Here is a 25,304-nt window from a genome sequence, read left to right as displayed (position 1 = left end):
GATCTTGTCTCGACGACCATTGCCGAACTCAATTTCCATACGTGCAAAACACGGTTGAGGCTGTTGGCGCGCCGAGGAGAAGCAGTAAAACGGTTCTCTCGAGCCCCTAACCATCGTATTGGGAAGTCTCAGGTAAAAATCATGAGTCGCGGTACCAGGTTGAGCAGACATCAAGGGGAAATCCTTAAGTAGATATACAAGATCTTGCCATTTGGCGGTCAACATTTCCGCAATTTGCTCTTCCTTCGTCTAACTCCTTCCTGTTCGGGGTCGGCCAGTGACTCACGTTCGTCAGCATCTCACCTTCTTTCGACAACTCAAATAGCTGTCGCCGGGTGCTCCTTAGCTCTCCCTCTCTTTCCCCCACATTCTTTACTTAACCCGCAAGCCACTACCCTTGCCCCAAAACACAATGTCCCTGACAGAGGCAACCGCCAACCCCCCTCCTTCCCAGGAGAACTTTTTTCCGCCCCCTGTCCTGACCCTAAGTAAATGCATCCTCCGCCCTATCCACCCAATGGATGCGCCGGCCATCCAGCGCGCGTGCAACTCGCCCGTCATGGCCAAGTACATGTCGTACCGCTTCCCGTCGCCATATACCATTGAAGATGCCCACCGGTGGATTGGGATAGCTTCGTCCTTTCGGGTGCCCGGCAGCCCGGACATCCTGCCTTCGCTGGTTATCTGCGACCCCGCCACCAACGAGGTGGTTGGCTCGATCGGGATCAAGACCAAGGAGGACGTTGAAGAATTCAGCTTTGAGGTCGGGTACTGGATCCGCGAGGCGAGCTGGGGCAAGGGAATCATGACAGAGGCATGCCGGGCGTACTGCAAGTGGTTGTTTGAGATGTATCCCAAGGTGAACCGATTAGAAGCGGACGTGTTTGAGGGTAATCATGCGAGCGCGAAGGTACTGAAGAGATGCGGGTTCGTACACGAAGGGACCAAGAGGAAGGCGGGTACGAAGCATGGGCGGGTGTTTGATATTTGGGTGTACGGGTTGCTGAGGGAGGAATGTGAACTTCTGAACTAGTACACGGCTCGATGGACAAGGGTCGTTGGGCGTGAGACATCGAGAAAAAACGGGGCTAGGGATATGTGATTCGGAGAAAATGAGACTGCCTACGCCTTGAGGCACCTCAGCAGCAGCTGGCTGTGTGGCTTTTTTTTTCTTTTTTTTCCGTGTCACCACGCGTACGCCGTTCAAGCCTTTAGCCTAGCATTCCTGGCAATGTCGTCCTGTGCGTCCTTGACGAGGAAACTAAGAGGGAGCCGTCAGCACAAAACCGTCTTAGAGGAGTCTCGGCGAGCGTGACGTACTGGTAGAACAGCACGGCCGGGGCAATCGTTCCAAGGTGCCACAAACTATGCGCGTCCAAGCTCCCCCATAGCGGCGGGAAATCGAACAGCTCCAGGCTCATCGCCATCAGCACCCACATCACGACCACCCCGGGCCACACGGCCCAGGTCTCCCCCGTCTGGCGATACCTCTGCCAGCTGAACCAACTCCACAGCCCGTTCTGGACCACGCCGCACACCACGCAGGCCAGCGTGTTATACGTGTAGTCCCACCGCCAGAGGCGGAGGTACGCGACATGGCACGCGTACAGCGTCCCGCAGAACCAGGTCCACGCCCTCAGCCGGCGCCTGTTGCCGGGCCGATCCAGCCCCCAGATCCGCACGGCGGCGTAGTACATGCCGTAGAGCACCGACGCGCCGGCGCCGAAGTAGTCCAGCTGCTCCGTGATGGGGAAGTCCCGCGTGTGGAAGACGGCGCTCAGCAGCCACGTCACCATGCCGAGCCGGGCCAGGAAGACGTAGAACGGCCGCATCGTGTACGCGGCGGGGATGCGGGGCCGCACCTGGCGGTGCAGGCCGTAGTAGTGAGCGGCCAGGTTGCCCAGCGAGAAGAGCACGCTGAGCGGCTCCTGCATGCCCAGGAAGCGCCGGAACGGCCATTTGCCGTGGAACTGGACGACGGGCTGCGGCGGGTCGCGCGACTGGCGAGCGGCCGTGATGATCTGCTGGCAGGTGTAGTCACACTCGGCAGGGCAGGTCCAGAGAAGGAGGCGGCGGTGGAGGGCTGGGTGGATTCGAGAGTGTCAGACTAGCTAGGTTCGGTTGAACGATATGACAGAGGGGGAACGGAAAGGGAGAGAGCGTACGGATGGCAGTTTGTTGTTCCGCGCCTGGGCCGCAGTTTTCGTGTTTGCAAATCTGTCGATGGATGGTCAGTGATCTCTCTATCCCAAGGCATGCCAACAAAAGGGTTGCGCGACGCGTTCGGTCTCCTTCCTCTATGAATGCCGCCGGCGGAGGGGCGCCGGGGGGGAGTGGGGGGAGGAGGGAGAAACACGAACCTCAACACATTCTTTAAACTCGGGCAGTTGATCGCCAATCGACGCCGCTGCCGGGCTGGCAAGTGCTAGGAAAAATAGCGCTGCTAGGGCAAATTGCCCGCGCCAACCCCGCAGGAAGCTCACCATGGCGACAGCATCGGGTTGCGGATGCCTGGTGTTAGCGGATGAGGAGTAGTTGGAAGACGCGTTTCAGAGGGTCCATCCGCCGCGACGTTAGTGCCCAGCCCCACAGCGCCTTGCCAGCCAGGCTATTCCAGCACCCACGGTTCCAATGGCTAGGTAAGGCTCCAAGCACATTGATTAGATTCAAGGGATTGGGTGCGTAATATCATCGTTACCTCTACTTTTGAGAATAAAATGGCATAGGGAAGGAAAGGAGAAAACATAAGGGCAAAACGAAAGGATGAGAGATGCCACGGAATCATACAATGAGATGATGTAAGCAATCAATGGGTAGCTGCTCTGAAAAGGCGCCCCGAGTTGAGCGGCATCTGACGCTTAGTGGAGCAACCCAAGTATCACTCTTGCGTGGAACGCCGACTTTCACCAAATATTTGATTCAGTTCTAGCTAGGAGTCTAGCTAAAGTGCCTTTGGTGCAGCTGATTTCAAAAAAGTACGGCGTAAAATCCATCACCCGTATCCAATGCATCATTCATCATCACCCTCATGCATGACAGTCGTTGTTCATCTTCAGGCTAAACTCCCATCTATGCAGAGCCGCCGAGCCGCTAAGTCATACGCCGCCGCGAAGTGAGGGTGTAACGTGATCGAAGTGAATCTGTTCCGTAAAAATGAGCGGAAGGGTGTAAAATCGGGAGATCGTTTCGGCGGTTTCCGTCGTTCGTATCAGTCGTAACTTTTCATGAAGCCGTCCATGAAGAGCTTTTTTTTTTTTTTTTTTCGGAGAGAGAAGAAAAAGAGAAAGAAGCAAAAGGAAAGAAGCGAGTGGGAATGTGAGAACAAAGGAAAGCAAAAATCTCCAACGCGTCTCCGCCAACTGCCCACCAAGTGGGTATACCAAAAAAAAGGAAAGAAAGGTAATCAGCAGACGCCCACCGCGATATGAACAAGCTCCGGAACATTATATGTTCAAACCAAACAGCGGGGTATTTCCATCCATCCACAATCATCATAAACTCATGTCATCAGCCCCAGACCTCCGTAGATGTACGTAATGTCGTTCAAACGTCACCGTCGTAAACATCGTATTCGACATGCCGCAGATTCAGAAATGCGTTCTCCTTATGCGAGGCCGCAAAGCGCGAAACATGTACATGGAAGCGAATGGCACCACCGGGAGAATATCCGGGGTAGACCTAAAGTGTTTTGAGCCCCTGGACTATAGGGGGGACTCGGGCCGGTGATGCGTGTCGCGCTGCCGGAGCTCCCTGAGGCGCTGGTCGATGTAGGCCAGGCGGTCGGCCAGCGAGTTGCGCGTCGGTGGCGAGTTTGAGGGAGGCGAGAAGTGCTGGACCGTCGCAAAGGGTCGGCCGAGGACACCGAGGTCGATGCTGGCGCCTTGGTGCATGCGGTGTGCCCGGTGAGGAAAGCTGAAGCTGGTGCTTTCCCCAGTAAATGGGGAGCCGAGCCGAGGAGGGGGAAGCAGCACCGAGTCGTCACGTTGTCCGCCAACGTTCGGCATGCTGGCCGAGGAGCTGAGCGTAGGCACCGATGGAATTTTGGGAATAGAGATTTTATTACTGCGGCTCGACGTGGCGGCGGCCTTCTCTGAATGGGACGAGGTTGTTGTTGTTGTTGTTGTTGTTGTTGAGGCAGCGCCAAAGCTGGGGTCAAGCCACAGATCTGAGCCGATGCTGGACCGCTTGCGCGGAACTCCAGACTGCGTATGCCGTCGCTTCTGGGTACCGGATCTGCTGAGACGAACGGGGGATTGAAGAGTCCGCCGCGGGCCGAGCGTCTGCGACTGCCTGCGCGGAATGGAGCCGGTAAGACCAAGAACGGCGGCAAGAGAGCCGGAGGAGCTGGGTCCATAGCTGCTTGCGTTGAACGGAGATCCCAACCGGCGCCGTTCGGCAAACGAGGGCTCCCCTTCGAAAGTACGTAGGGTCTGGCCTGCGAGGGGCGGCGAGCGGGTTGGCTCCGGAGGTTCCGGATGGGACGCCGCAAGCTGAGCCAAGGGCCCGTTGGGCTGCATGCTCTCGGACGTGCTCATAGCAAGCGATAGAGACATGTCCCGCGTCGAGAACGGGGCGGACGAGCGGGCCGGCATCGAGCGACGGTTCCAGTGACGGGCAGCTGCCTGGGTGAACGGAGTAATGTTGCGCGAGGTAAACTTGTAGTTGTTGGTCCACGAACCGGCCTTTAGTCTGCACAACTCGCGCAGATGCGCACGGGTGGCCGCACAGGTATGCGGCCATTGTATAAACGTGCCCGAGCTTTCTGCGGTTGGAGTGGCGCTCCCACTCTTCCTATCCTCGCCGGAGTTGGTCGGTGTTGACCAGGCCTTGGACCCCTTCCAGCTCCTTTTAGCCTCACGCGCGACGCGGAGACACACACCGTGCGGCGGAATGCAGCCCTTGCCCATGCGAAACGGAGTGACCTTGGGATCCTGTAGATATAGCATAAATGTCGACCACAGGTGGTCGCTCATCGCCTTTGTCCACGGCGCTTTTCTTGCCTTTCCTCGAAGCCCTGCCGGGTCGCGAAGCGGCACATCCTCGTTGGGAGTGAGAGGGCAATTGTCCTTGTCCTTGCTCTCTTCCTTCACATCATAATTGTCATAGTGGTCGTCCTCTGAAGCAAGCGAGAAGCGGCTGAACGACGATGCGCTGGTTTGCGTCGACCTCGATGTCGACGGCCGGCTGGATTCATAGTCCGGTTCCGGTGTCGATTCCACGCTGCTGATCGAATCGATTGTCCAATTGGGATACTGCGATGTAGGGGGCGACGATTCGAATTCGGGCGCAGGAGTCTTTGGAGCAGGCAATCCCCTTCCTTGAGGCCTCAGGAAATTCATGTCGCCCTCATCGGGCTCGCAGCGAAACTCTGGAAACGGACAAGTGGCATTCATGTCATCATCGTCGGCGGCAATCTCGGGCTCTTCGATGCTCGGTATTGGGACGTCAGCAGCAGCGACAGAGGCGAGAAAGTGTTGCGTCGGTGCCGACAGCTGCGAGACAACACGCCTCCTCAACTTCAGGCGCGGTCTCGGAGCAGAGGGTATCTGGACGTCATCCGTCTGGGGAAACGGTTCTGGCGTCCTCGGTGCTTCATATTCGGGACATTTGAAACCCCGCGGCAGGGTCGCGGGACCGGAATGCGGATTCATCTTGTCTTTCCGGGCTGGAATGTCGTCGCGTCATCGATAAATCGAGATGAGCTATTTAGGGGACAATGCTATAAAACCAGGCTAAATGCTTCCACGCAGTAGTGGTGTCGCTTGCAGGACAAAGCTGGCTTTGAAACTTGAAGGTGCGCCGAGGGATATGCGGCACGCCACTTGAACTAGCGCGGGCGCGTCAATGTAAAAATCGGATGGCTGGTGCTCGCGGACTTTCGTCTGACTACACAGGTTAAAGCACGGGGCAGTCAAAAGAAAGAAGGTCGCTAGTTCTCGTCCCCTTGTAAATGTTATATCGTCGATGGTTTGGGAATCGTCGACATAAAAAGGAAAATCGTCGCCAGAGAGGTAAGGAAAAGGCAAGAGAAGGAAAAAGAGACAATGAAACACGGTTGTCTGTCTGGTGAGAAAAAAACCGAGGAGAGAGGTGAGCGCAGCGCTCTTTTTCGGCAGTGTCTTGCTGGCCGCTTGTCGTGATATCGTTCAGAGACCCGAGACCCTGCGCCGAGCGCGACCGGTCGTCATTGGAGTCGCAAATGAATGACTGCGCTAGGGAAAGGGGGGAAGAAGCGGGATCAACCAAGATGGGGGTGGATTGGGGATATGTAACGGTGCTGGGCTCATGCAAGGAGGGAGCGGGCGAGTGTCTGGGGCGGTGGGCACGGGTGGGCTCTCTCGACAAGAGACCAGAGACCAGCTGGCCCTCACCCGCACCCGACAGGAACCCCAACCGCACACACTCCCCACAGCTGGAACGGCCAGCTACTAGGAGGGGCTCCACACCTTGGTAGGTGGTACATTACATAGTACGGATTACATACTGTTACAGCGTAGTGTACGCGGGCACTTGACTCGAGTGGAGATGATGCAGGTCCCTTGGAACGAACCTTGTTCAGCAACGCAGCTGCAGCCAGTTTTTGGATCCGGGGGTCTGTCCCTGTTCAACCTTCACCATCCTCACAGAAAACGGAGGGCTGTTTTGTGGTGGAGCAACCAATGCAATGTTCGCTGCCGCTGCCCGGAAAAGCGCGGATGATGGGAATGTCGTAGTCTAAAGGAGATAGAACCATTGATGCCGGCCTGCAAGAGCAAGACAACAGCGGTGACGGGAGCATGGAGGACCGCGAAGGACAGGTTTCGTTCAAGCAATACGCAATGCCACAAGTGAAGCCCGGAACTGTGACAGAAGTACTATCCTCCGTTTACGCCATCAGTGTTCAGTGCACCCTAGAGTACTGTACAAAGTTCCTGCATTTAGGACCAATTGCAGCAGTGCACTACAAGGTATGAAGAGCCGGCCACCGCTACCAGCATAGGACACACACTCTTCGTGTGCGAAGCCACACAATGAGTTGCGCTTGGTCAGCGCCCTCATCAGAAGAGATCCTACACTACTTCGCGGAATGCAACTCTGGGGGCTCGTGGCGCGTGGAGCGAGAGACCAAGTGGCTGATAGCGGAGCCCAGCTTGTAAATCACCAAAACAGGAGCATTTTGGAAGTTCGCGATTCGCGGGCTTGGAATCCTTTTTCTGCGCGGCGACGAATCCACGCGTCGCACAGAAGCTAGGAGCCCGGTTCTGCGCGATGTGATTGAGCTTGTCGAGATTGAGGCGGGAAAAATGAGAGGCTGGGAAGCGTTCATGACACGTGAAGAAACCACATGCAAGCTGCAAGCGAATGGAAGGCCCGAGGGGTCGACCGGCGCGAAGCTGCTGGTGCGAATTATCAACTCCCATCACAGTACATTTTCGCCGCCACGAATGGAGCTCGACTTGGTGAGTGTGGGCCTGCACATCGACATTGCGAGAGACTCTCCCCAATTGATTGATCGGAAGAACAACAACACCAACGAACACCCCCCGTGGACGTCGACTGCATGGTAGAAGGTGATAGTAGGATATGAGAGAAGCATGCAACAGAGTAGAAACCACCGGGGGACCGCGATGCAGCACACAGTGTGGCAGAACGAGGGGTTGAAGACGGAACCAGGGTGACACGAATAGCGCGTTTTTTCGCGTTTAGAGCAGCAAAAGTCGCGCGTCAGTTTAAGTGGTTCCCCACCAATCCGATCAGAACCAGATGCCACATATCGCCCCCATGCCTCCTAGTGTGTGGTCTCCAAATTCACCGGCAGGACATTCCGTATTGGGGAACATGTCTTCCCAATTCCAGTGAAGGAGGTGGGACGTCGCCGAAAGTTCACCTCTGAGAAAATAAGAGTGATATGGGAATACTCCGTAGAGGCTCGCAATTGACAGATCTGGCGGCAATCCAACATACGAAGACATGTTGCCGAAACGCGCTCGTCTTCGTCCCTACCCACCTGTCCCCCCTTCTCCTTGTCGAATATGCCGCGGGATGGGCACGACATGAGGTCGCATTGCCCATTTTGGCCAGGAACGGCTGCTCACCGCTTCATCAGAGGGACTTGTCGAATCCACACCGAGGGAAGAAGACCCTTGCTTAACTGGGCGATATTTACCGACTTGCAGGAGGACACTCAAACCTGCAGATCCCAAAAATGGTTTGGGTCTCACCCGGCCGTTGGCAGCTTTCGCCTGAAAGATGTACGGATTAGTGGGCTTGCAATGACTGGAGACCAAAAATAAGCACGTGGCTCTTCCCATCCCAGCCCGACAACCAGTTTGCATATCAAGACATTTTCGTTCCAGCATGCTTTCTATGGCCTTCTCGAGACTCTTCCCCTCCCCCACTGTTTAATTTTTTTTTTTTAAAAAAAAAGGCTGGTGGCGTATGTCCTTGATCCGGTTGAAAGTCCACCTGATCGACTAGAACATAGCAAGTGAAATTGTTTGAGCTGACCCACAGTGTGAATTTCTCTTAACTGGTGGACTTGATAAAAGGCGTCGGGTTCAAGGAGAAAATCTCACGGGAGATCCAGCCAGACTATAAGACACCTAAGCAGTCTCTCTTAATAAAGTATGTCGACAACCTAAGCATGAATTTGAAGGAGAAATGACGAGCCTTGGGCACCAGTGTGGGAGTCGTTTGTTTGCTGATTGCCTCGATAGCACCTTGCTATTGATTCGAATTGGCATCGCAAGAGGAATCAGTCGCCATCATTGCTGGAAAAAAAAAAAAAAAAAAAACTCACAAGCCCGCAGAGAAATGCAAAAGAAAAGCAGTTAGGCCGGGATCAACACCCTGGCCCCGCGAGCAACTGCTCCCTTTCCAAATAGTCGGTGTCCAGTCGTGGTTGTCCACGTTTTGTCTGATAACATTTTGAAGCCAGATCTGAGCGTCGCCACTGCATGGTTGGGCATACCTACCTCCAAAATCACTGCAGCCCCACTTCCAAACAACCCACTCTTACACATTTCCATTATCGCGAATGAACTGCAGAAGCAAGCTGGAACCTATGTCAGTTGGGCTTTCCCATTCCTTGTGACAATTCTTATGCTCGAGATGGGCTCCCTGGTGGACATAGTTACCCTCGAGAACCTCGAGCAGAAGTTGTTCCGATGGGACCCGTCCAGTTCGAGTCATTTATATGCTTTGGTCGACATGGGAAGGTAAGCAAAGCAAAGCTTCTCCCATTAACGCAGCACCACACTTTTTCGTCATTTCGTGCAGTAGGCTGACGAGACTTGCCCTAGCAATGGCATCCGGTTTTCCATCGTAGACCTTTCTCCTCCGCGAGCGCGACAGCTCAGGTGCATCTATCGGGAACGCGCCGCTATCTCGTTATTTGATGCGCTTGGCGGGCCATCGTTGTTCTTCCCCGAGGAGACGATTAAGTTAGTCTCGCAAACACTGGCAAGGTTCAGGTCTATCGCCGTTGAAGACTACGATGTTCCTCCTAGCCAAATGAGAATCTTTGCGACAGAAGCGATGCGTCGGGCAGAAAACGCCACGACCATGCTTGAGGCCATACGGTCTGCCTCTCCGGGTCTGCCCGTGTACGTCCTTGCGCCACCGGTCGAGACGCTCTTTGGCTCAGTGGGAGCTCGCTCCGGCTTCGTCGATGTGAAAGGGCTTTTTCTTGATCTTGGGGGAGGAAGCGTCCAGATGACGTATCTGGACACCTATGCCCGTCCTCGAGAGAGCGGCACGAGTCCAGAGGTCGCCGCAGCCCTCGCCGGGCAGAGCCTGCCCTTTGGCGCGGCCCATCTTACTAGTGTTCTGGACAGCAGTGACGCCGAGACACAAGCGTCAGAGATTTCTCGTCTCCGCAACAGCATGAGCGAGGCTTTCAGGACATTGTGCGCCAAGTTTCCTTCGCTTGCCACAGACGCCGCCGAGGCCCAACGGGGCAAAGCTGGGGAGGGTGAAGCAACGGCGGGGATTGACGTCTATCTTTGCGGTGGCGGCTTTCGAGGCTACGGGAGCATGCTGATGAACAGGCATCCGATACAGCCGTACCCAATTCCATCCATTGGGGGGTTCACGGTGTCCGGTCACCTATTCGGGCGGACCAAAGACTTGCTCGAGTTCGACAAATCCTTTGAGGGGAAGATATTCGGCATGTCGAAGCGCCGGCGCGCTCAGTTCCCCGCCATAGTCGCTGTGGTCGACGCGCTCATTTCTGCTGTTCCTCCAATTCGCTCCGTCACCTTCTGCTCTGGCGGCAACCGCGAAGGCGCCCTGATGATGAGCTTGCCGACGGAAATTCGGCACAGCAATCCATTAAGTCACTCCGGGCTCGTCTTGGGGAAACACGTACCTTTTCAACCTGTCCCAGACGCGGCACCTGTTGAAGTGGTTCTCGATGCGTTACGATCCGCTTTCCCGCCAGATTTGAACTTGGCTAGCACGACTACGATTTTTGGCTTACGCCTTGACGCCCTCTATGCTGAGCAGATATGGAGCCAGCTGGGATGCGACGCCGAGACAAATGCGTCTGCTGCTTTGCACAATGCGATCAGTTATCCTGATCAGCCCGGGCTGACGCACCTCGCCCGCGCCGTGCTGGGTGTCACAACCTGTGCCAGGTGGGGCGCGAGCTTAGCACCCGTTGATGAGCCACTTTACAAGAACCTACGGGCTCTGATGGATGCTGCAGATCCAGACGCGACGTTTTGGGCCGATTATACCGGCTCTGTGACCTCAGCGATGGCTGCAATCGTACGAGGATGGCCAAAGGCTCGAGGTGCCATCCAGGAGAAAATCAGGCAAGTGGCAATCCTTACGCCTCTCCAGCGTGCGCTAAACGATACGTTAGGTTCCGGGCAACGACACTACGCCATAATCCCATCCGGGTTCAGCTGGAAATCTCGGTAAATCCGGACGCGGCGATGGGAGTTGGCCCCGACGTTATCCACGAGACCTTCAGGGGTCTAAAGAAGCACCGACGCTCAGGGAGAGAAGTCTCCGTCACCGTTCAGCCACTCGTGAAAGAGAGTTTGGCGCTCTCGGTTTGAATTGATTCCCTTGCCATTGGTTTGCTGCTGGCTTACGGCCGAGACTGCCGGACTGCTGCTCGTTCCCGGTCCAACAACCGCATTCCCCACCGCACCGATTGATAACACTATATTGCTTCAAGCCTCCTGACCGGAATACATTTTCCAATGCCCAGCCCGAAAGTTTGTCTTCATATTTCCAACACCTCTCGTTTCCAATCCATTGAGGACCCATGCTGATAGGTTCCCAACCAGCACAACCGAAGATTTGAATATGAAACATGCGTGGATTCATACGTCAATGGTCCGCCTCCAGCCTGCCCGCAAGCTTACGACGAGCTCATCCCTAATGTACAGCCTAAGGTCGGGCCCTTGCCAGGAGCTTCGCCTCCTTTGCCGCGAAACACTCAACGATCAGATCGTCAGTGGGGAACACCTGACTTGATATTTTCTCGTCTAATCCTTGAGGTTAGTGTCGTTCCGTTTGACGACAGCTCATATGAAAGACTTACAGAAGCCAGGAAGCGCCTGCCACGCCTTCCGATGCGTCGTGTGAAGATCCACGACGTCATCCGGGTAAAACGGGAGTTCGGCGGTCATAACCTTCTCGATCGTGGTGTTCTTTTGAAACACCTCCGAGTATATGATAATGATGGCCTCAAGTAGCTGTATTGTCTCGTTCCTGAAATCATGCCTCCATGCGGGATCAGGCATCACTGATCTCTCGGGTCAGTCATTAGATTGAACACTACTCACACTAATGGGGCCGTACTGACCTCCGTAGGATATTGGCTCGGCGTTGGTTTGCTGCTGCTCCAACACCAAGCTCAAGGACTGCCGGTATATCAATATCGTCTGCCACAACAGCACCCCTATCTACCGTGTCAGTCACCTAGTCCTCATTGAACTGCCCCGGGGTTGTCTTGGGAGCGGCATTCACAGGAGCGAGCATTCCCCGAGAGCGACCGCGAAGGGGTCGGCCGGCCCGGCTTTTACTTACACTTGACAACAAGTATCATCGGGTGGGTCGATGCCGGTTCTTTTCGTCCGAGATATTTCTCAAGGTCTTCGGTGATCTTCCGCTCGAGTTCCGAGATCCTTCGGCCTGCAAGTAGCCGAAGGGAGTCTTTCATTGATGCAAATCTTATATCGAATGGCGATATCTGGGCCCTGCGCTGCTCGAGAAAGAGTTGCTCGGCACTCCAGACCTTGCACATGCACCGCATCCTAAGAGTCTCCAGAACCAGTTGCTCGGGGATCTGATGGGCCCACGGCTGCGGTCTTGCTCGCTGCTGACTTGCTAAACCGACAAGCAATTTGTCCATATACGCTTCAAAGCTCGGCTTGTTCTCGGCCAGTATTTGCCGTTCCATCCAAAGATAAATGTTCTCGTCCGAAGGAAGGTCGGATGGCATGATGCCAACCCCTTGAAAGCTCTGGACCCCGTTCTGTCTCTCGTTCGCAAGTGTGAACCGACTCGCACGGAGTTCCAAGTAGGGTCCGTCCACGGATAGGGAACAAAAAACGGACTCGGCGCCAGCCTCGAACTGGTTGCGACCGGGCATCAGGAGCGATGGGTTTGCCCAGTTCCATCTGCCTGTGAACAAGTCAGCGTCACCGTTGCCGGCGGGACATGGGAAGATGAAGCCTACCGAGCTTTGGCGGGATCATTTCCTTCAGCGGCTTCCGGATGCATGCACGCTTGGAACAGGACGGCTTTTTTTCGAACCGCTTGCTGCACTCCTTGCAAATCTCTGCATCATCGCACTGGAATCGACCTGACGTCAGCACGGGCCGGAAGGTACCGCGCAGGAATACAAGAAGGTCATCACCTACGCCTTTCTTGTTTATCTTGCAATGGTAACAAGCCCCACGCTCCCGGACCTTGTTCGTCTTATCCAGGTCTTTGATGACTCGTGTTCTTTGGCCCGAGGCCGAGCGGACCCGGGCCGGTCCTTTAGGACTCATCTCTCCAGAGGGCTGTGGAGAAGGCGAGGACTCCAGGAAGATCACTTTATCGCGTGGAGGCTGAGGGCCAGAAAGCTGTGGCCAGAGATTGAGGGATTGAGACTCCTGGGCTGGGGCATCTGGCATGGGGGTGTCCTCGACGTGGCTGGGATTCTTCGCCAGGGTAGTACCCTGGGCCAGGGGCAAACTGCCGCCGGCGGGCTCCCCTTCTGAGGGGGGCGTGGTTACATCGGTTTCCACGCCGGGGCTATAGTATGCATCGAAGTCAAAGAAATCCGAGCAGTCCTCGGCCGACGCCGAGCTACTTGCGGTTTCCTGGCCGTCAATGTCCCTGTGGGGCACAGATTCCATAACCACATCGAGCATGAAGCGGTCTGCGTTGTCAGACATGGTTGGCCCCGCGCCTCTAGATGCCGAAGCTAGCGGTTAGTAGGGCGTGAGGTGCAGCCGAGACAACAGTACGGCACGAGCCGACGTCAAACAAAACTGATGAGGCACCACCGAGAGGGCCAGCGTACTCCGAAAACTTCGGGATGACGTCCTCTTCTATGGAGTAGTTACTTGGAGGTGAGAAGGAGATGAGGCTAGCAGAGCGTGGACCGCCCGCTCGTTTTTCTGTGCCCTCATAACCATGCCGCAACCTCAGAGCCTCTCACCTCGTCCTCTGTCTGCCCTTACACGCCAAACGGCACACCCACGCCTGGTGACTTCCATATCGGTGAAACAAGGTAGGTCTGATTGGTCAATTCGGTCGATCAGGCTGGGCTTGACGGACCAATCAGTCCCCTGCAGCACTCCGAAAATGACTACCCGCCTACAAAATTCAATTCCACTCGACTGGGCGAGAGACAAAACTCGGACACTGGAGTATAGGAAGGAGTTCTTCACGAGAGCACCCGCCATTGCGTACACAATTCTCTGGCTGTTATTTAATGGAAACGTCCTCGGTAACTGAATAGCCGACTTGCGTATCTTGCGCTAATCTTGTCGGCTGCTTGATGGAGAACCACGCAGAGTGAATCCAATCCCCCTAATCCGGGTTAGGTACATTCTCATGGTTAGTTACATCATTTACTGTTGGCTTTCAGCCTGTGCGGCCCAAAAATCGGGGCCCGGCTCTTGGCAACACTTTTACGCCGCACAAAGGTGGTGTGGTCTACGAGTATTTCCAGATTGCACGACACGTTAGGCTGCGCAATCACCTGTGTCGTTGTTGTATGGCGGAGAGCGACACAGGAAAGAGGTGTGCGAATTTGCCCGGTGGTGAAAAAAAAAGTGCTTGCGTGCTGACATGAATTTACTTGTTGATTGTGTTGGATGATCTTGGTAGTGCTATGTAAATCTGTAGTCAATTAACTAGTGGAAGAGCAGTAGCGCGCAAATGCGCGTCCACTTGTCTTGGGCCCCCAAAAGTGGCATCTCTACCCATACACTAAGTAGGCCACGGAGGGCTGCATTTGAAGGAGGCAGGGGACGTCGGGCCGTACTTTGGAGGCGGCACGGCGATTCAGCGCGTGGTTTGCAACAGGTACGGATACTTTGTGTAAGTAAGGTAACTACGTATGTTATGTATGTCATCACCCGGCCCCGCGCTCACCAACAGTTCGGGACACAGGAATCACGAAACCAAGTTACGGAGCTGCGCCTCCACCAGGCAGTCCAGGTCGCAGTCGTGCGCCTCTGAGCCTTCAATCTCTAGGTATATATATATATATACAGGACTCTCCTGCGTAACCATGGCTGCGTCTGAAACAAGAGAACGATTTGCGCAATGCCGCAATTGGTGGGGCTTGGATGCCTACCCCATTGAATACCCCATTGGAGGGGAGACGGGCGAGATGCAAAGATGCTGTCTGTCAAGTATATGCAGCTACAGCTAATCAAAGTACCAACTACTGCATTTCGATTGGTGCAAGAGGTCAAGTACTTCCGGAAGGTCATATAGGCTCACGACCGCGAGCAGGCAAGGCAAGGTACTTGTGCCCTGAGAGAACCCCCCACGTTTGCGCAAGGGTCAGGTAGCACCGAGAGCATGGGATGCCAAGAAGACGAACGGGTGCATCCACAAGTCATGAGAAGGATCTGGTGATTGAAAGTTGGTAGGCCAAGTCGTCTGTGCCACGAGCACCGGATGGTAGAATCGGTGAAGCTCCCGGTTTTCGTTGTTCCGCCTTCTGCACCCTTCCTACGAGATAGAGTACTGTGTATGTATTGTATGTACATACCTTTGGCTGCCTGGGGTAACAGGCTTACCTAAATACTGATTCGCTGTTGTTGAGAGGTGGGACTTTCCCTAGCTTCCTCCCCCTCCCTCCTTCGCCTGGATCCGTCCTTGAATTATAAAAGCCTCTCTGCGCGACCGAGAATAAGCCTCTAGTCTAGACCTCTGAACTATCATCCTACTTTTATGCCTTCCTAATGTGGGATACCTTACCATCTGCCATGCAGCTCGCTTGCAAATCTCGAAATATTAAACAACCGAGTTGGGTATCCATCTCTTTTCCAGTGCTTGCCTTATTTGTCTTCGTCTGTTCTCCGGACGCTAAGAACGAGCAGGATCAAGTTGCAGAGCGAGACGGACAAAAGGCTAATTATGCAATAAAATTAGGGGTATCATCTATACAGATGCCTCGCGGATGAAAGCCGAAAGAGAAAAAGTTTTCTTTTTAAAAAAGGCAGGCCCGACCAAGATGTTTTTTTTTATTTTTTTTTTTTACCAAGAAACCGCATCCCGCAACCGCCCTACACAAGCTGGCTTGATCAGAAAAACAGCTTCTTCTTCTTCTTCTCCTTCCCGTCCATGCCCTTTAAAATGTCTTCAAACGTGCTCCCCCCCCTGGCGAGTGGCTCGTTCCCGCCTGGGCCGCCGCCCGGTCCGAGGTTCGACGGTCCGAGACCGCCGTAGCTCGACTTCCTCAGCTGGCTGCTGCCGCCGGCGCCGGCGCCGGCGGGCCCCGCGAGCTGGCCGAGGTTGACGGCCGACCGGCTGGCCCTCAGCCCGAGCTGGTACGTCTCCCCACCACCAGCAGCAGCAGGACCGGGACTTGCGAACCCGGGACTTCCGAACGCGGGACTCACCCGCCCGGCGCTCCCGCCGCCGCCGCCGCTGGACAGGGACCCGATACTCATCACCCTCGAGCCCCGCTCGAAGCCGGGCGGCGCGGCCGGCATGGGCAGCGGCTCCAGCCCGATCGCCATGCTGGCGCGGAAGGCCTGGCGGGCGCGGTCGTTGGTCGTCATCGACCCCGCGCGGGGGCGGAGATGCGGCGACGAGTTCCCGCTGTTGGTGCTGCTGTAGCGGTGATGGTATTGCTGCTGTTGTTGATGGGTCGTCCAGGCGCTGGTGTTGCCGTTTGTCGACGAGGAGGATGAAGGTGGTCGGGAGGAAAGGGAGGCGCCGGAAGGGTCCATGTCGCGGAACGCGGCGCGCGGCGGCTGGAGCGGCGAGGTTTGTTCGGCCGCCGCCGCCGCGGCGAGCGGAGGGACGCCGAGGGGTGGTGCCCCCGAGGAGGATGCGGCGTCCCACTCTTTGGCTGCGAGCCAGCAGTGCGACCGCATGTAGGTGCCCTCGACCGAGAACATGACGACGTCGGCGGAGAGTTCGACGACGTTGGAGTTGCCCGTCTGGAACCACATCTTGCGGGTCTGGCCCGCCTCGTCCGTCCAGGGGGGGTTCCCCTGCGGGGCTTCACAGAGGAAGTACTCGACACCCTCGGTGTAGCGCAGCCCAGGGGCGTCGACGACCAGCATGGGGAGGGACTGCAGGACGACGTAGAGGAAGAGCCAGTAGCCGATGCGCTGGTCCGGCAGGTCGGCTGGGTTGACGCCCTTGGCCTCCCGCAGCTCAAAGTCTTTGTAGGCAAGGAGGAAGGGCATGCTGAGGGTTTCCGTGTCGATGTTACGCGACTTGATGAGCATCAGCTGGAGCTCGTGCGGCTGCAGGGCCTTGCTGTACTTGGCCTGCTTCTTGGCGGGCAGCTCGTGGAAGTTCTCGTAGATGGCCGTCATGCTGGGGAGCTTTGGGACGTCGAAGGGGATCGGGGGCAGGACGGGGGGCGACGACTTGTCGAACTCGCTGAGGATCTTGCGGAGGGCGGAGATGGAGACGTCCCCGGCCTTCTTTTCCTTCTTGTCCTTCTTGTCTTCCTCGGGCTCCTCGTACCCCTCCCCGATGACGCGGGGCGTCATGGACTGGCGGTCCACCAGGAGGTCGTACAGGGCGCAACAGTCCGAGTAGAGGATCTTCAGGCACTCCCGGTTCAGCCCGCTCTGCGAGAAGTAGTTCTTCTTGCTGCGGGCGCGGGGCGGCCAGTTGCCGAAGAGGCCCTTGTAGTAGCCGAGGACGAAGTTCCTCATCTTGGAGAACGAGTTGCGCCATTCCTTGAACTTGACGTTCTTGTACTCCTCGGTCGAGGTCGAGCTGGCGGTGCCGGCAAAGAGCGAGGGGAACTCGAATGCCTCGAGCCGGGCGTTGACGCCGGCCAGGCGGTTGACCAGGTCCAGGTGGGCGCGGTCCAGGCGCTGGCGGGTGCTGACCGAGATGCGCTCGTAAAGGGGCGACTTGAGCTCGAGGATCGACTCGTACTTGCCCACCGCGTGCGCAAAGGCCTCGTTGTACAGGTTCCGCGACTTCATCTGCTCGGCCAAGATGAGCGCCTCGAGGGTCTTCTCCCGGCTGCGGCGCAGATCGGCGATGCCGGTGCGGTCCATGAAGAAGTCGAAGGCGGTGTCGACCGGTTCGCCAAAGGAGGAGCCATCGAAGCTGGAGAAGTTGAAGCGCCGGAGCAGGCCGGCCACCTGGAGGACGGCAGCGAACAGGGTCCCGTTCTCGGTCGTGCCGACGAGGGGCTGGTGCGTCAGGAGCGCGAACAGGTTCCGGGCCGCGACGAGGCGCTCGAGATCGGTGTTGCCGAGGGGAAGGTACAGGTGACCTTCCGTCACGGGACCCTCGACCGGCGCGAAGTCGAGGTACCCGGCACTTTGGGACGTCGACGTGGCTGCCATCATCTCGGTCACCAAGAGCTCGACCAGCCTGGCCGACGAGCTGAAGACATGATCCGGCACCTTGAAGCACGGCCCGCGGTTGCTCTCCTTGGGGTGCAAGTAGACGAGAACGTTGCCGGCCTCGTTCCACAACTCAGGGACCTGCACAATTTTTTTTTCCCAAGTGTGTTAGCGTCCGGGCTTGCAAACAGTTGCTACATTACGCGCGCGCGAGTGATAGGTACCTTCTCTCCGTTAACCAGAGGTGCCGTGTTGTAGTCGACTTGGTTATCCGGCGACATGACCCAGGCCCTGGGGATCTTTGGCTTGCTCGAGTCCGAGTTCGCCCGCGACCGAACGCCCGGAAACCAGCTCTTCCTCTTGCGCTTGTCGGGAGCGGCCGGCGGGCTGCCCTCGCTCGAAGGTTTAGATAGAGACCGGCTCTCGAGCGGGTTGGACACCGCCCGCGAGCCGTCGGCCTCGACCTCGCGGCTGGCCGGGGGCTGGGCAGAGACGCTGCGCCCGCGGGCGTTCGGATTCGGAGACAGATGCCGAGGCTGAAGCCGGTTCGGCTGCGGCTTGGCCATCGAGGGGGGACGCTCGGGTGACGGGCTCCTGTCGGCCCGGGCCCTGTCTGGGGGCGTCGCCTCGGTCGACGTGACGGTGGGGATGCGCGACGGTGTGCGGACGTTGGTGAACACTGCGGGCGGGGCCGGAGGCGGAGAGGTAGGCACCGCCGGCGCCTTGCGAGGTTCGTCTTCCCTTGGAGGGCTGGATGTCAAAGGGCCGATATCGAAGAGAGGCGAGCTCTGTTCGACGGGCGACAGGGACGGAGCTGTCGACCCGGTAGTGGACTCGAAGGGGGATGATGACTTGGAGTCCTCGCTGGTCCTGGCGGTACCCGTGGTCACGGTCGGTGCGGTACCTGCTGTACTCGTCGGCGACGTGTAAGAGGAGGTCGAGCCGCTCGGAACGGCCTTCCGAGCGATCTCGGGCGACGACTGGGTGTCTGAGCGAGGTGTAAGCTTGGGCAGAAACGAGGTCAACAGGCCCAAGCGAGGCCGCCGTTTCCCCGTCGCCGTCACCGTCTTGTCAACGAAATGGATTTCCGCCGTGCCTTCGGCCATTGTCCTCCTCCTCCCCAGCAGAGCAATGCGTCCACAACAACTAGTGTCCCCGAACTAGCGGTCTTCGATCCGTCCCAATTTTCCTTAAAAAAGAACGGCGATCCGGCAAGCTGCTTCCTCTTGTTCGTCTGTGTTGTTTCAGAAGAAACCTGATTTCTGCCTCCCTGCCTCCTCCTCTTTCCTCCCTTCTCGGGGCGACGGGGAACGAGCGCGGAACAAGCACTTGGTCTCAATGACACTTACTGGAGGAGGACATGGTGAGAGACTGGAAACCTGCGTGTCTCGGACTCGGCCGCCTTGGATCAGATCGCGGTTGGTCACCGCGGTGCTAGTTGGTGATCGACGGCCCGGCGCACCGAGGGAGGAGGGACTGAACGCAGGGGTTGACTTTGTGCACACTCGACGGGGGTGTTGACAACTGCGCACGAATGGTGAATCGCCAACAGCCCATGTAGAGGTGTTGGTCCAGCCCCGGGAGCGGCAGGGTGTCGCGACGAGAAAAGACCGATGCCGTGCAGAGACGAACGTTGAGTGACAAGGGGTGGGTGGGGATAAGTGTAGTCGTAATCCGTACGCTTGACTAGTAAAGTACCTGGTACGTTGCTCATTCGTCGACGACAGTCTTCTCCCAAAAGTCGAGAGAGTTTTTTTGCTCGGTGCGTTGCCTTTTTCTTTTTTACTTTTCTTTTCTTTTTTTTGGGGCATGCTGCAGCGTCAACTCCAGAGCATCACCGCGGGGCCAGGCATCGCCAGGCAGGAAACTGTCGGGAGAATTGATCTGCGGGGGCAACCAACGGCGAAATATCAGAGCAAGAACCCGGATGGGGACGCCTTCAAAATCTGAGGTGCACAACACAGTACGCAGTACACCAACTAGGGGGGGTGGATGGCCAGTCGGAGACCCGGGTCTGACGTGCTCCGACTTCTCCGTACCTGGCCCAATGAAGCCAATGAAGTCAATGAAGCCAAACACGCGTCTCTCGCATCTTCGCGCAGTCCACCCGACAGCTCCGGGCTCAGGCCTTACGCTCAGCCGCAGCCTGCCCAACGGCTTCCACAAGGCGGAGCTAATGCAGCCCGCTTATACATGTCATTCTGCCTTGCCAGGGCGTAGAACCAGGAGATGGAAGAGCGCGGTGTAGTGTATTCCGTACCCAGAAAGGTCCCCTAATTCAGGGTCAGAAAAAAAAAGTCGAAAACGCTGGGGAAAGCTCGGCAGGCACAACGTCATTCCAACCAAAAGCGTGGGTCTTGTCTATTTTGAGAAAGCGCCCACAAGCCGATGGGCAATACAACCAACCCAAGACTATGCATTGCTGCGGCGACGACGGAATCTCTGGGAAACTTGGCCCGCTCCCCAGATTTCTTGTCCTGTTGATACCAATGTTATTCCAGGTCCAGGATCGCTAAAACGACACGGCATTTCCACCGCCAAAATTCGTAATAATATCGTAAAACTGGGGTCTCGGAAGAGACACCTCTCTTCCCTTTCTTTTTTTCCTTTTCCTTTTTTTTTGGCCCTTGCAGCTCAGTCCAGCCTCATCTGCAGCTCCCTTCCCGCATGTTGAACACTCCTGGTTCCGCAGGCACTGGACACTGACTGCAGTAAGTTAACGTATTAACTACCGAATGTAGCGAATCGTTAGTTCCCCACAGCAGCCGCAGCAATCCGCATCCTTCGCGCACCGCCACGGCCACGTCAGGACATCATGAGCTAGTATGGTGCATTTCCCGGGCTTACATAAATTGTTATTGTACTGAATTGTATGTATGTTGGTACATAGTTATGTCTTCTGTACACCAGAGAGTGTAGTCTTCACGTACGGAGTGGCAGTTCCCTCTTCCTTACAAATAAACAATACATAGTACATGTATTCTCTACGTCGCTGGGATGCACTCACGCTGAGGGACTACATCCCTCCGAGCTTACCCTACTTTGCTGCGGGAACGATCCCCCGATTGTATTTGACTGTGTATTAGAGTAGCCTCGTCAGCATCCATCATCAGGGAGGAGGCGAAGCGGTCTTGGTCGAGGTTTGTTGCCCCCGACGCTGATCCGGCCAAGCTGTCACCGTCGCCGTTGAAACAAGGGTCATCAGGCCGCAAGTCCTGGCCTCTGAGAAGCGTCCCGTGCCCAGGGGGTTTGTTTCAATGTATTCCGTATATACATATTTCCCGCATTCTGGTCTCTTAAAAAAGTTGCTCACGCCTTCGGACTTGCGTCGACCGCGTATCACGCCGCACAATACATTCCCAGTCGAGCACCGAAAATGAATCAACCATGGCCGCTGTTGTGTCTAAGTTAAAGTCCCATTACCTCAACATGCCCAAACCCTGTCAAGGAAGGCTGAAATCGGATGATGGCAACCCGCACCTTTACGTATGATTCCTGAATAAGGAATTATACCCGTTCACCAATGGCCGTGCCTTCGTCATCAAGTCAAATCAGCGGGTCCAGAGCCCGGGGAAATGAGACGGCTTGCTAGCACAGCCACCATCGCTGCTCCAGCAGCCAGGAAGCGAGAAGAAGAAGCGGAGCCACAGAACCGAAGGACGCGAATCCGGACATCCCACACCCGCTGTACCCGCTTACTCCTTTGTACTCCAGGAAAAGTCCAACACGGTAACAGTGCGGCCAGAACAACAAGGTATCACACCTCCCTCCATCGCCACCCACGTCACATAGCCTCACCGATACGCATCTCCTAGTTGTAGTCCCCGGCATAGCCTCCCTGGTCATGAGAAAAAAAAAGAAAAGAAACAAGCAACAAAGGCAACCATCTATAAGTCTTGCGACGTCAACGAGAGGAAGAAACCAACGAAGGAGGAAGAGAAGAACACCAAAGGGGCACGAACGAACGCGAGAATCGACAATGACACTGACACCAACAACGCCGTTGATACCATCAATCCATGCATCCGAAATCGATGCCCCCCTTTTCCCCCAATGCTTTCGCGTCCTCGACGCCAAGCAGACACGCGACCTCACGCCGGCTTATAGGGTTGATACCCCGAATACCCACCGCCGCCGCCGCCGAACTCGGCAGACGGGCTCGGCTGCCGATATCCTCCAGGCCCGTTCACAGGGCTTGCCGCCGCGCTCCTCTCCGCCGGCGGGCGGCTGTACCCGGATGTGAAGTCGAACCCGGCCTCGTTCCTCAGCGGCGTCGGCCCGTTCGAACCAAAGTCGCCAACCCCGCCAACGGGCGAGTGCATGCCGTTGTTGGAGTACTGCCGCTGCGGCGGCGAACGGGCCCCGCCGTAGGGTCCTTGCCGGGGTGCGGGGGATCGCCTGCTGCCGTAATCGCCTTGCGGCGCGGGGGACCGCCGTGGGTCGGGGCCGCCGCTGTAGGGAGGAGAGCCGCCGTAAGCCGCGGGGCCTGGGGAGCGGCGCGATTCGGCACCGTATGGCCCTCGTGGGGCGGGAGGGCGGCCCGCATCGGGGCCGTAAGGGCTTTGTGGTGCTGGTGAGCGTCTTGAGTCGCCGGGGAAGGGGGAGGCGTTGTTCAGTTCGCGGCTGGGGGTTTGGTGCCGCGCAATGCCGTAGCCTTGGTCGGCTTGAGGGCCGCCAAAGTTGTCGTAACTGTCGTAGGGTTGCTGATGTGCTGCGCCGTAATTGTCGTAGCTCCCTTGCCTTCCGGAACCGGGGTAGTCGTGTGCTTGTCCGTAGTTGTTGATGTTGCTATACCCGCCGTATCCAACGTTATTGAAAGCCTGGGGTGACCGCCGCTCAGGACCCATTGCGAAGCCGCCAGCCCCGTATCCATGCTCCGCCTCGCCGTAAGTCACGCCTGGCTGACTGTAAGCCGGAGCATTCTGTGCATAGGGACCGTCGTAGTCGACCGTGCTGGCGGCATGGTACCCGCCAGACCCAGGACCACCGCCTGGTGGCCCGTACGGGCTTCGATTGACCGGCGAGCGAGAGCTATGCGGGGACATCGGCCGAGCAGCTTGCCCGCCAGTTTCGGGTCTCTTAAGTGCATTCATCTCGACGGCCTCCTCCTCCACGAGCACCTTCTTCTGCTCTGCGCCCTCCCAGCTCGGCATCTGCGGAAGAGCGTCCTCGTCCTTCTTGCCGCCTGCATCGAACTCGGCGTACTGAGGAAACCCGGGCCCCTTGGACAAGGGGGATGCAGTTGAACCAGCATTGAAGCCGGCATGCATCGGTTCCTGCGACTTGTATCCGTAGTTCGGAGGTATGTAGGGCTCGTCAAGGTACTTGCGCCTGCCTCTGGGAGGATCGCAACAACCGCAGCAGTTGCCACAGCACCGGAGGCATGAGAAGCAGGAGCAGCAGCATGAACGCCCGCAGCATGCGCACCGAATGATGCACCAGGTCACCGAGATGATGATCAACCCCCCGATAATTATGAGCGCAATGGCGGGCCACCTTTGTGTCTTTTGTCAGCACCCGGCGGCATCATCCAGAACGGACCCGAGACCTACTTGCAATAGTTCACCTGCATGCAGTTATCCCAGCTGGAAAAGGCTGTCTTCACGTCCGATATTTGCCCCTCGATGTCCCTCCTCTCGAGCGCCGGTCGCAAACTGGCCACAAATAAGTCCAAAACCCCCCTCCTCAAGCTCCTCTCCATCGCTACGTCGACCGTCGGCATCTTGCCTCTCGATCTTCCACCTCCTGCTCAAGCAACCGATTCCGGGAATGATTATGGTGCGAGCGATCAATAAACACGATCAGCACTCGCATGGATGGTTGATGATAGGATTGTTCAGCAGCACACTAAAGCGCCATTGTGGTTGGCTGTCGCTTGTGTTTGATCGTCTGTTCCCTCGATGCCGTTCTGCTGACGCTTGGATTGGGTGTCGGTTTCGCACCGCCGCGGAGCGCAGTATGAAGGTTATTTTAGACCGAATATGCGATGATGTAACTGTCGTCGCAAAGCACAAATAATCGGCATGAAATGCTTGGTATCTCGATAACGATGTCGATTGATGCAGATTAACGGGCGCAAGGGAGCGAACGACCAAGAGATTGAGGGTGTGTCAAACAGCAATTGAAACGAGGATAAGAACAGCTCGCAAAGAACGAAGCGAGGCGAACAATTGCCGCCGGTTCCAAAAAGAGTGCGTCAAACGAAAGACCAAAAGAGTGGCTCTGCTCCGCGTCGTGTGTGAGCGAGGTGAAACCCGGAGGGCAGCGAAAAGTCAGCCTTGGGGGGGGGGGTAAGAGAGTTAAGCGGAAGGCCTCCCACGGCGGGTAGGAATTGCGCGACCAGAAGAGCCGAACCCGCACACAATGGGCGGATGGCATTGGTCCGCTCAGCGAACCCCTCGCCCTGTCTTTGCATCTACAAGGCACCAACGGCTTCAGATCCTTGCGACAAGGGTCCAACCATTCTCTAGCAGCGACTATCATATCTGGCATATCAGCCTCGAGGAAAAACTGTCTGCACCAAAGCATATATTCTTCGCTGACGCTTTGACTTCGTTCAGATAACTATTGACACTAAAAAGGCCTATCCTTCACCAAGCATCCTGCAGGCACCATGCTGCCGAGTCCCTTCCGTGCTTACGATGCTGAGAGCGTGGGAGATGAGGGAGATGAGGGACGGGACAATCATCGCCTGAACCAGGCGGGGTTCCGGCAATTTCACCCGCGCCCCTGCCTTCTGCATCACAAACCACCAAATCGAGATCGTCAATCAAGGGTACTCCTCTAGCTAGGGTCCGCACCGATCGCCATCCAGCTCCGACGTGGCCGAGGATACAAAGAGAGAAAATGAGGGTGAAAATAAAAACTCATTGGGTCGATCAGCGTCATGACGGCACGGGACACGACAAGACTACAGGCAGGCGATGCGGAGAGTTGCTTATATATGCTACGAACAGTTACTTCTTTTATACTATTCCGTCGTAGACCGGAAAGCGCAGGGGCCGCATTTGTCTCAAGCCGCGTATGCTACGGCTCTGTCTTGCCTTTTTGGGCTCTCACTCCCGGATGATCCAGGGAACGAAACAACCTGAAGTCTCGAGTTGAATTCCGACAGCTTACTGAAAACGTAGCGATAGCGACATTTCGGACAGTTCCAACGATCGCATTCCTATGGCGGGTATCCATCCTTCGTAGCAAGCAGCGGTCCCGTGTCTTCAAGCCGCCTTAGAAGCCGCCGAGCTCATTCGAACATCAATCCTTAATGCTTAACTCCCTTATTGTCAGTTTTGGACGGGACAGATTGAGAAT

The 25,304-nt window shown here is 56.5% G+C and overlaps 7 protein-coding genes across 7 annotated transcripts; 2 read left to right on the top strand and 5 right to left on the bottom strand.

The window, feature by feature from the left end:
• The first annotated feature begins 318 nt into the window (after positions 1 to 318).
• On the top strand, positions 319 to 1,122 carry P884DRAFT_80119 (acyl-CoA N-acyltransferase). The gene has a single exon (XM_069446099.1). The coding sequence runs from the start codon at positions 413 to 415 to the stop codon at positions 1,031 to 1,033; it is 621 nt and encodes a 206-aa protein (XP_069300651.1). The 5' UTR covers positions 319 to 412; the 3' UTR covers positions 1,034 to 1,122.
• An 81-nt stretch (positions 1,123 to 1,203) lies between these two features.
• Positions 1,204 to 2,486, bottom strand: P884DRAFT_267226 (Per1-like-domain-containing protein; the record flags this gene model as incomplete). The annotated part of the gene is made up of 4 exons (XM_069442086.1): positions 1,204 to 1,261; positions 1,321 to 2,083; positions 2,166 to 2,217; positions 2,361 to 2,486. The coding sequence occupies 4 exons, from the start codon at positions 2,484 to 2,486 to the stop codon at positions 1,204 to 1,206; spliced, it is 999 nt and encodes a 332-aa protein (XP_069300650.1).
• Positions 2,487 to 3,598: 1,112 nt separating this feature from the next.
• Positions 3,599 to 5,773, bottom strand: P884DRAFT_80096 (uncharacterized protein). Its single transcript, XM_069446098.1, has one exon. It carries the CDS (start codon positions 5,649 to 5,651, stop codon positions 3,702 to 3,704), a length of 1,950 nt encoding a protein of 649 aa, XP_069300649.1. The 5' UTR covers positions 5,652 to 5,773; the 3' UTR covers positions 3,599 to 3,701.
• A 3,317-nt stretch (positions 5,774 to 9,090) lies between these two features.
• Positions 9,091 to 11,045, top strand: P884DRAFT_275187 (Ppx/GppA phosphatase family-domain-containing protein; the record flags this gene model as incomplete). The annotated part of the gene is made up of 3 exons (XM_069442817.1): positions 9,091 to 9,197; positions 9,282 to 10,796; positions 10,847 to 11,045. 3 exons carry the CDS (start codon positions 9,091 to 9,093, stop codon positions 11,043 to 11,045), a joined length of 1,821 nt encoding a protein of 606 aa, XP_069300648.1.
• Positions 11,046 to 12,016: 971 nt separating this feature from the next.
• Positions 12,017 to 13,382, bottom strand: P884DRAFT_192423 (uncharacterized protein; the record flags this gene model as incomplete). The annotated part of the gene is made up of 3 exons (XM_069437675.1): positions 12,017 to 12,621; positions 12,677 to 12,791; positions 12,861 to 13,382. The coding sequence occupies 3 exons, from the start codon at positions 13,380 to 13,382 to the stop codon at positions 12,017 to 12,019; spliced, it is 1,242 nt and encodes a 413-aa protein (XP_069300647.1).
• A 2,370-nt stretch (positions 13,383 to 15,752) lies between these two features.
• P884DRAFT_297140 (uncharacterized protein) lies at positions 15,753 to 19,102 on the bottom strand (the record flags this gene model as incomplete). Its single annotated transcript, XM_069444485.1, has 2 exons — positions 15,753 to 18,137; positions 18,221 to 19,102. 2 exons carry the CDS (start codon positions 19,100 to 19,102, stop codon positions 15,753 to 15,755), a joined length of 3,267 nt encoding a protein of 1,088 aa, XP_069300646.1.
• Positions 19,103 to 21,964: 2,862 nt separating this feature from the next.
• On the bottom strand, positions 21,965 to 23,890 carry P884DRAFT_80006 (uncharacterized protein). Its single transcript, XM_069446097.1, has 2 exons — positions 23,549 to 23,890; positions 21,965 to 23,492 (listed from the first exon to the last, which is right to left on the bottom strand). Exons 1-2 carry the CDS (start codon positions 23,716 to 23,718, stop codon positions 22,088 to 22,090), a joined length of 1,575 nt encoding a protein of 524 aa, XP_069300645.1. The 5' UTR covers positions 23,719 to 23,890; the 3' UTR covers positions 21,965 to 22,087.
• Between the last annotated feature and the right edge of the window lie 1,414 nt (positions 23,891 to 25,304).

Source organism: Thermothelomyces heterothallicus (genome assembly GCF_042370625.1).
Source record: "Thermothelomyces heterothallicus CBS 202.75 unplaced genomic scaffold P884_scaffold_3, whole genome shotgun sequence".
NCBI lineage: Eukaryota > Fungi > Ascomycota > Sordariomycetes > Sordariales > Chaetomiaceae > Thermothelomyces > Thermothelomyces heterothallicus.
The sequence above is the reverse complement of the archived record's forward strand: the minus strand, read 5'-3'. Positions and strand labels throughout refer to the sequence as shown.

What these genes read in the sequence shown, in the direction of transcription:
- P884DRAFT_80006 (XM_069446097.1), bottom strand. Translation starts at nt 23,718, where the DNA reads ATGCCGACGGTCGACGTAGCGATGGAGAGGAGCTTGAGGAGGGGGGTT. An exon ending in ATGCAGGTGAACTATTGCAA is followed by an intron (nt 23,493 to 23,548) that starts GTAGGTCTCGGG and finishes AAAGACACAAAG; the next exon opens with GTGGCCCGCCATTGCGCTCA.
- P884DRAFT_80119 (XM_069446099.1), top strand. Translation starts at nt 413, where the DNA reads ATGTCCCTGACAGAGGCAACCGCCAACCCCCCTCCTTCCCAGGAGAAC.
- P884DRAFT_80096 (XM_069446098.1), bottom strand. Translation starts at nt 5,651, where the DNA reads ATGAATCCGCATTCCGGTCCCGCGACCCTGCCGCGGGGTTTCAAATGT.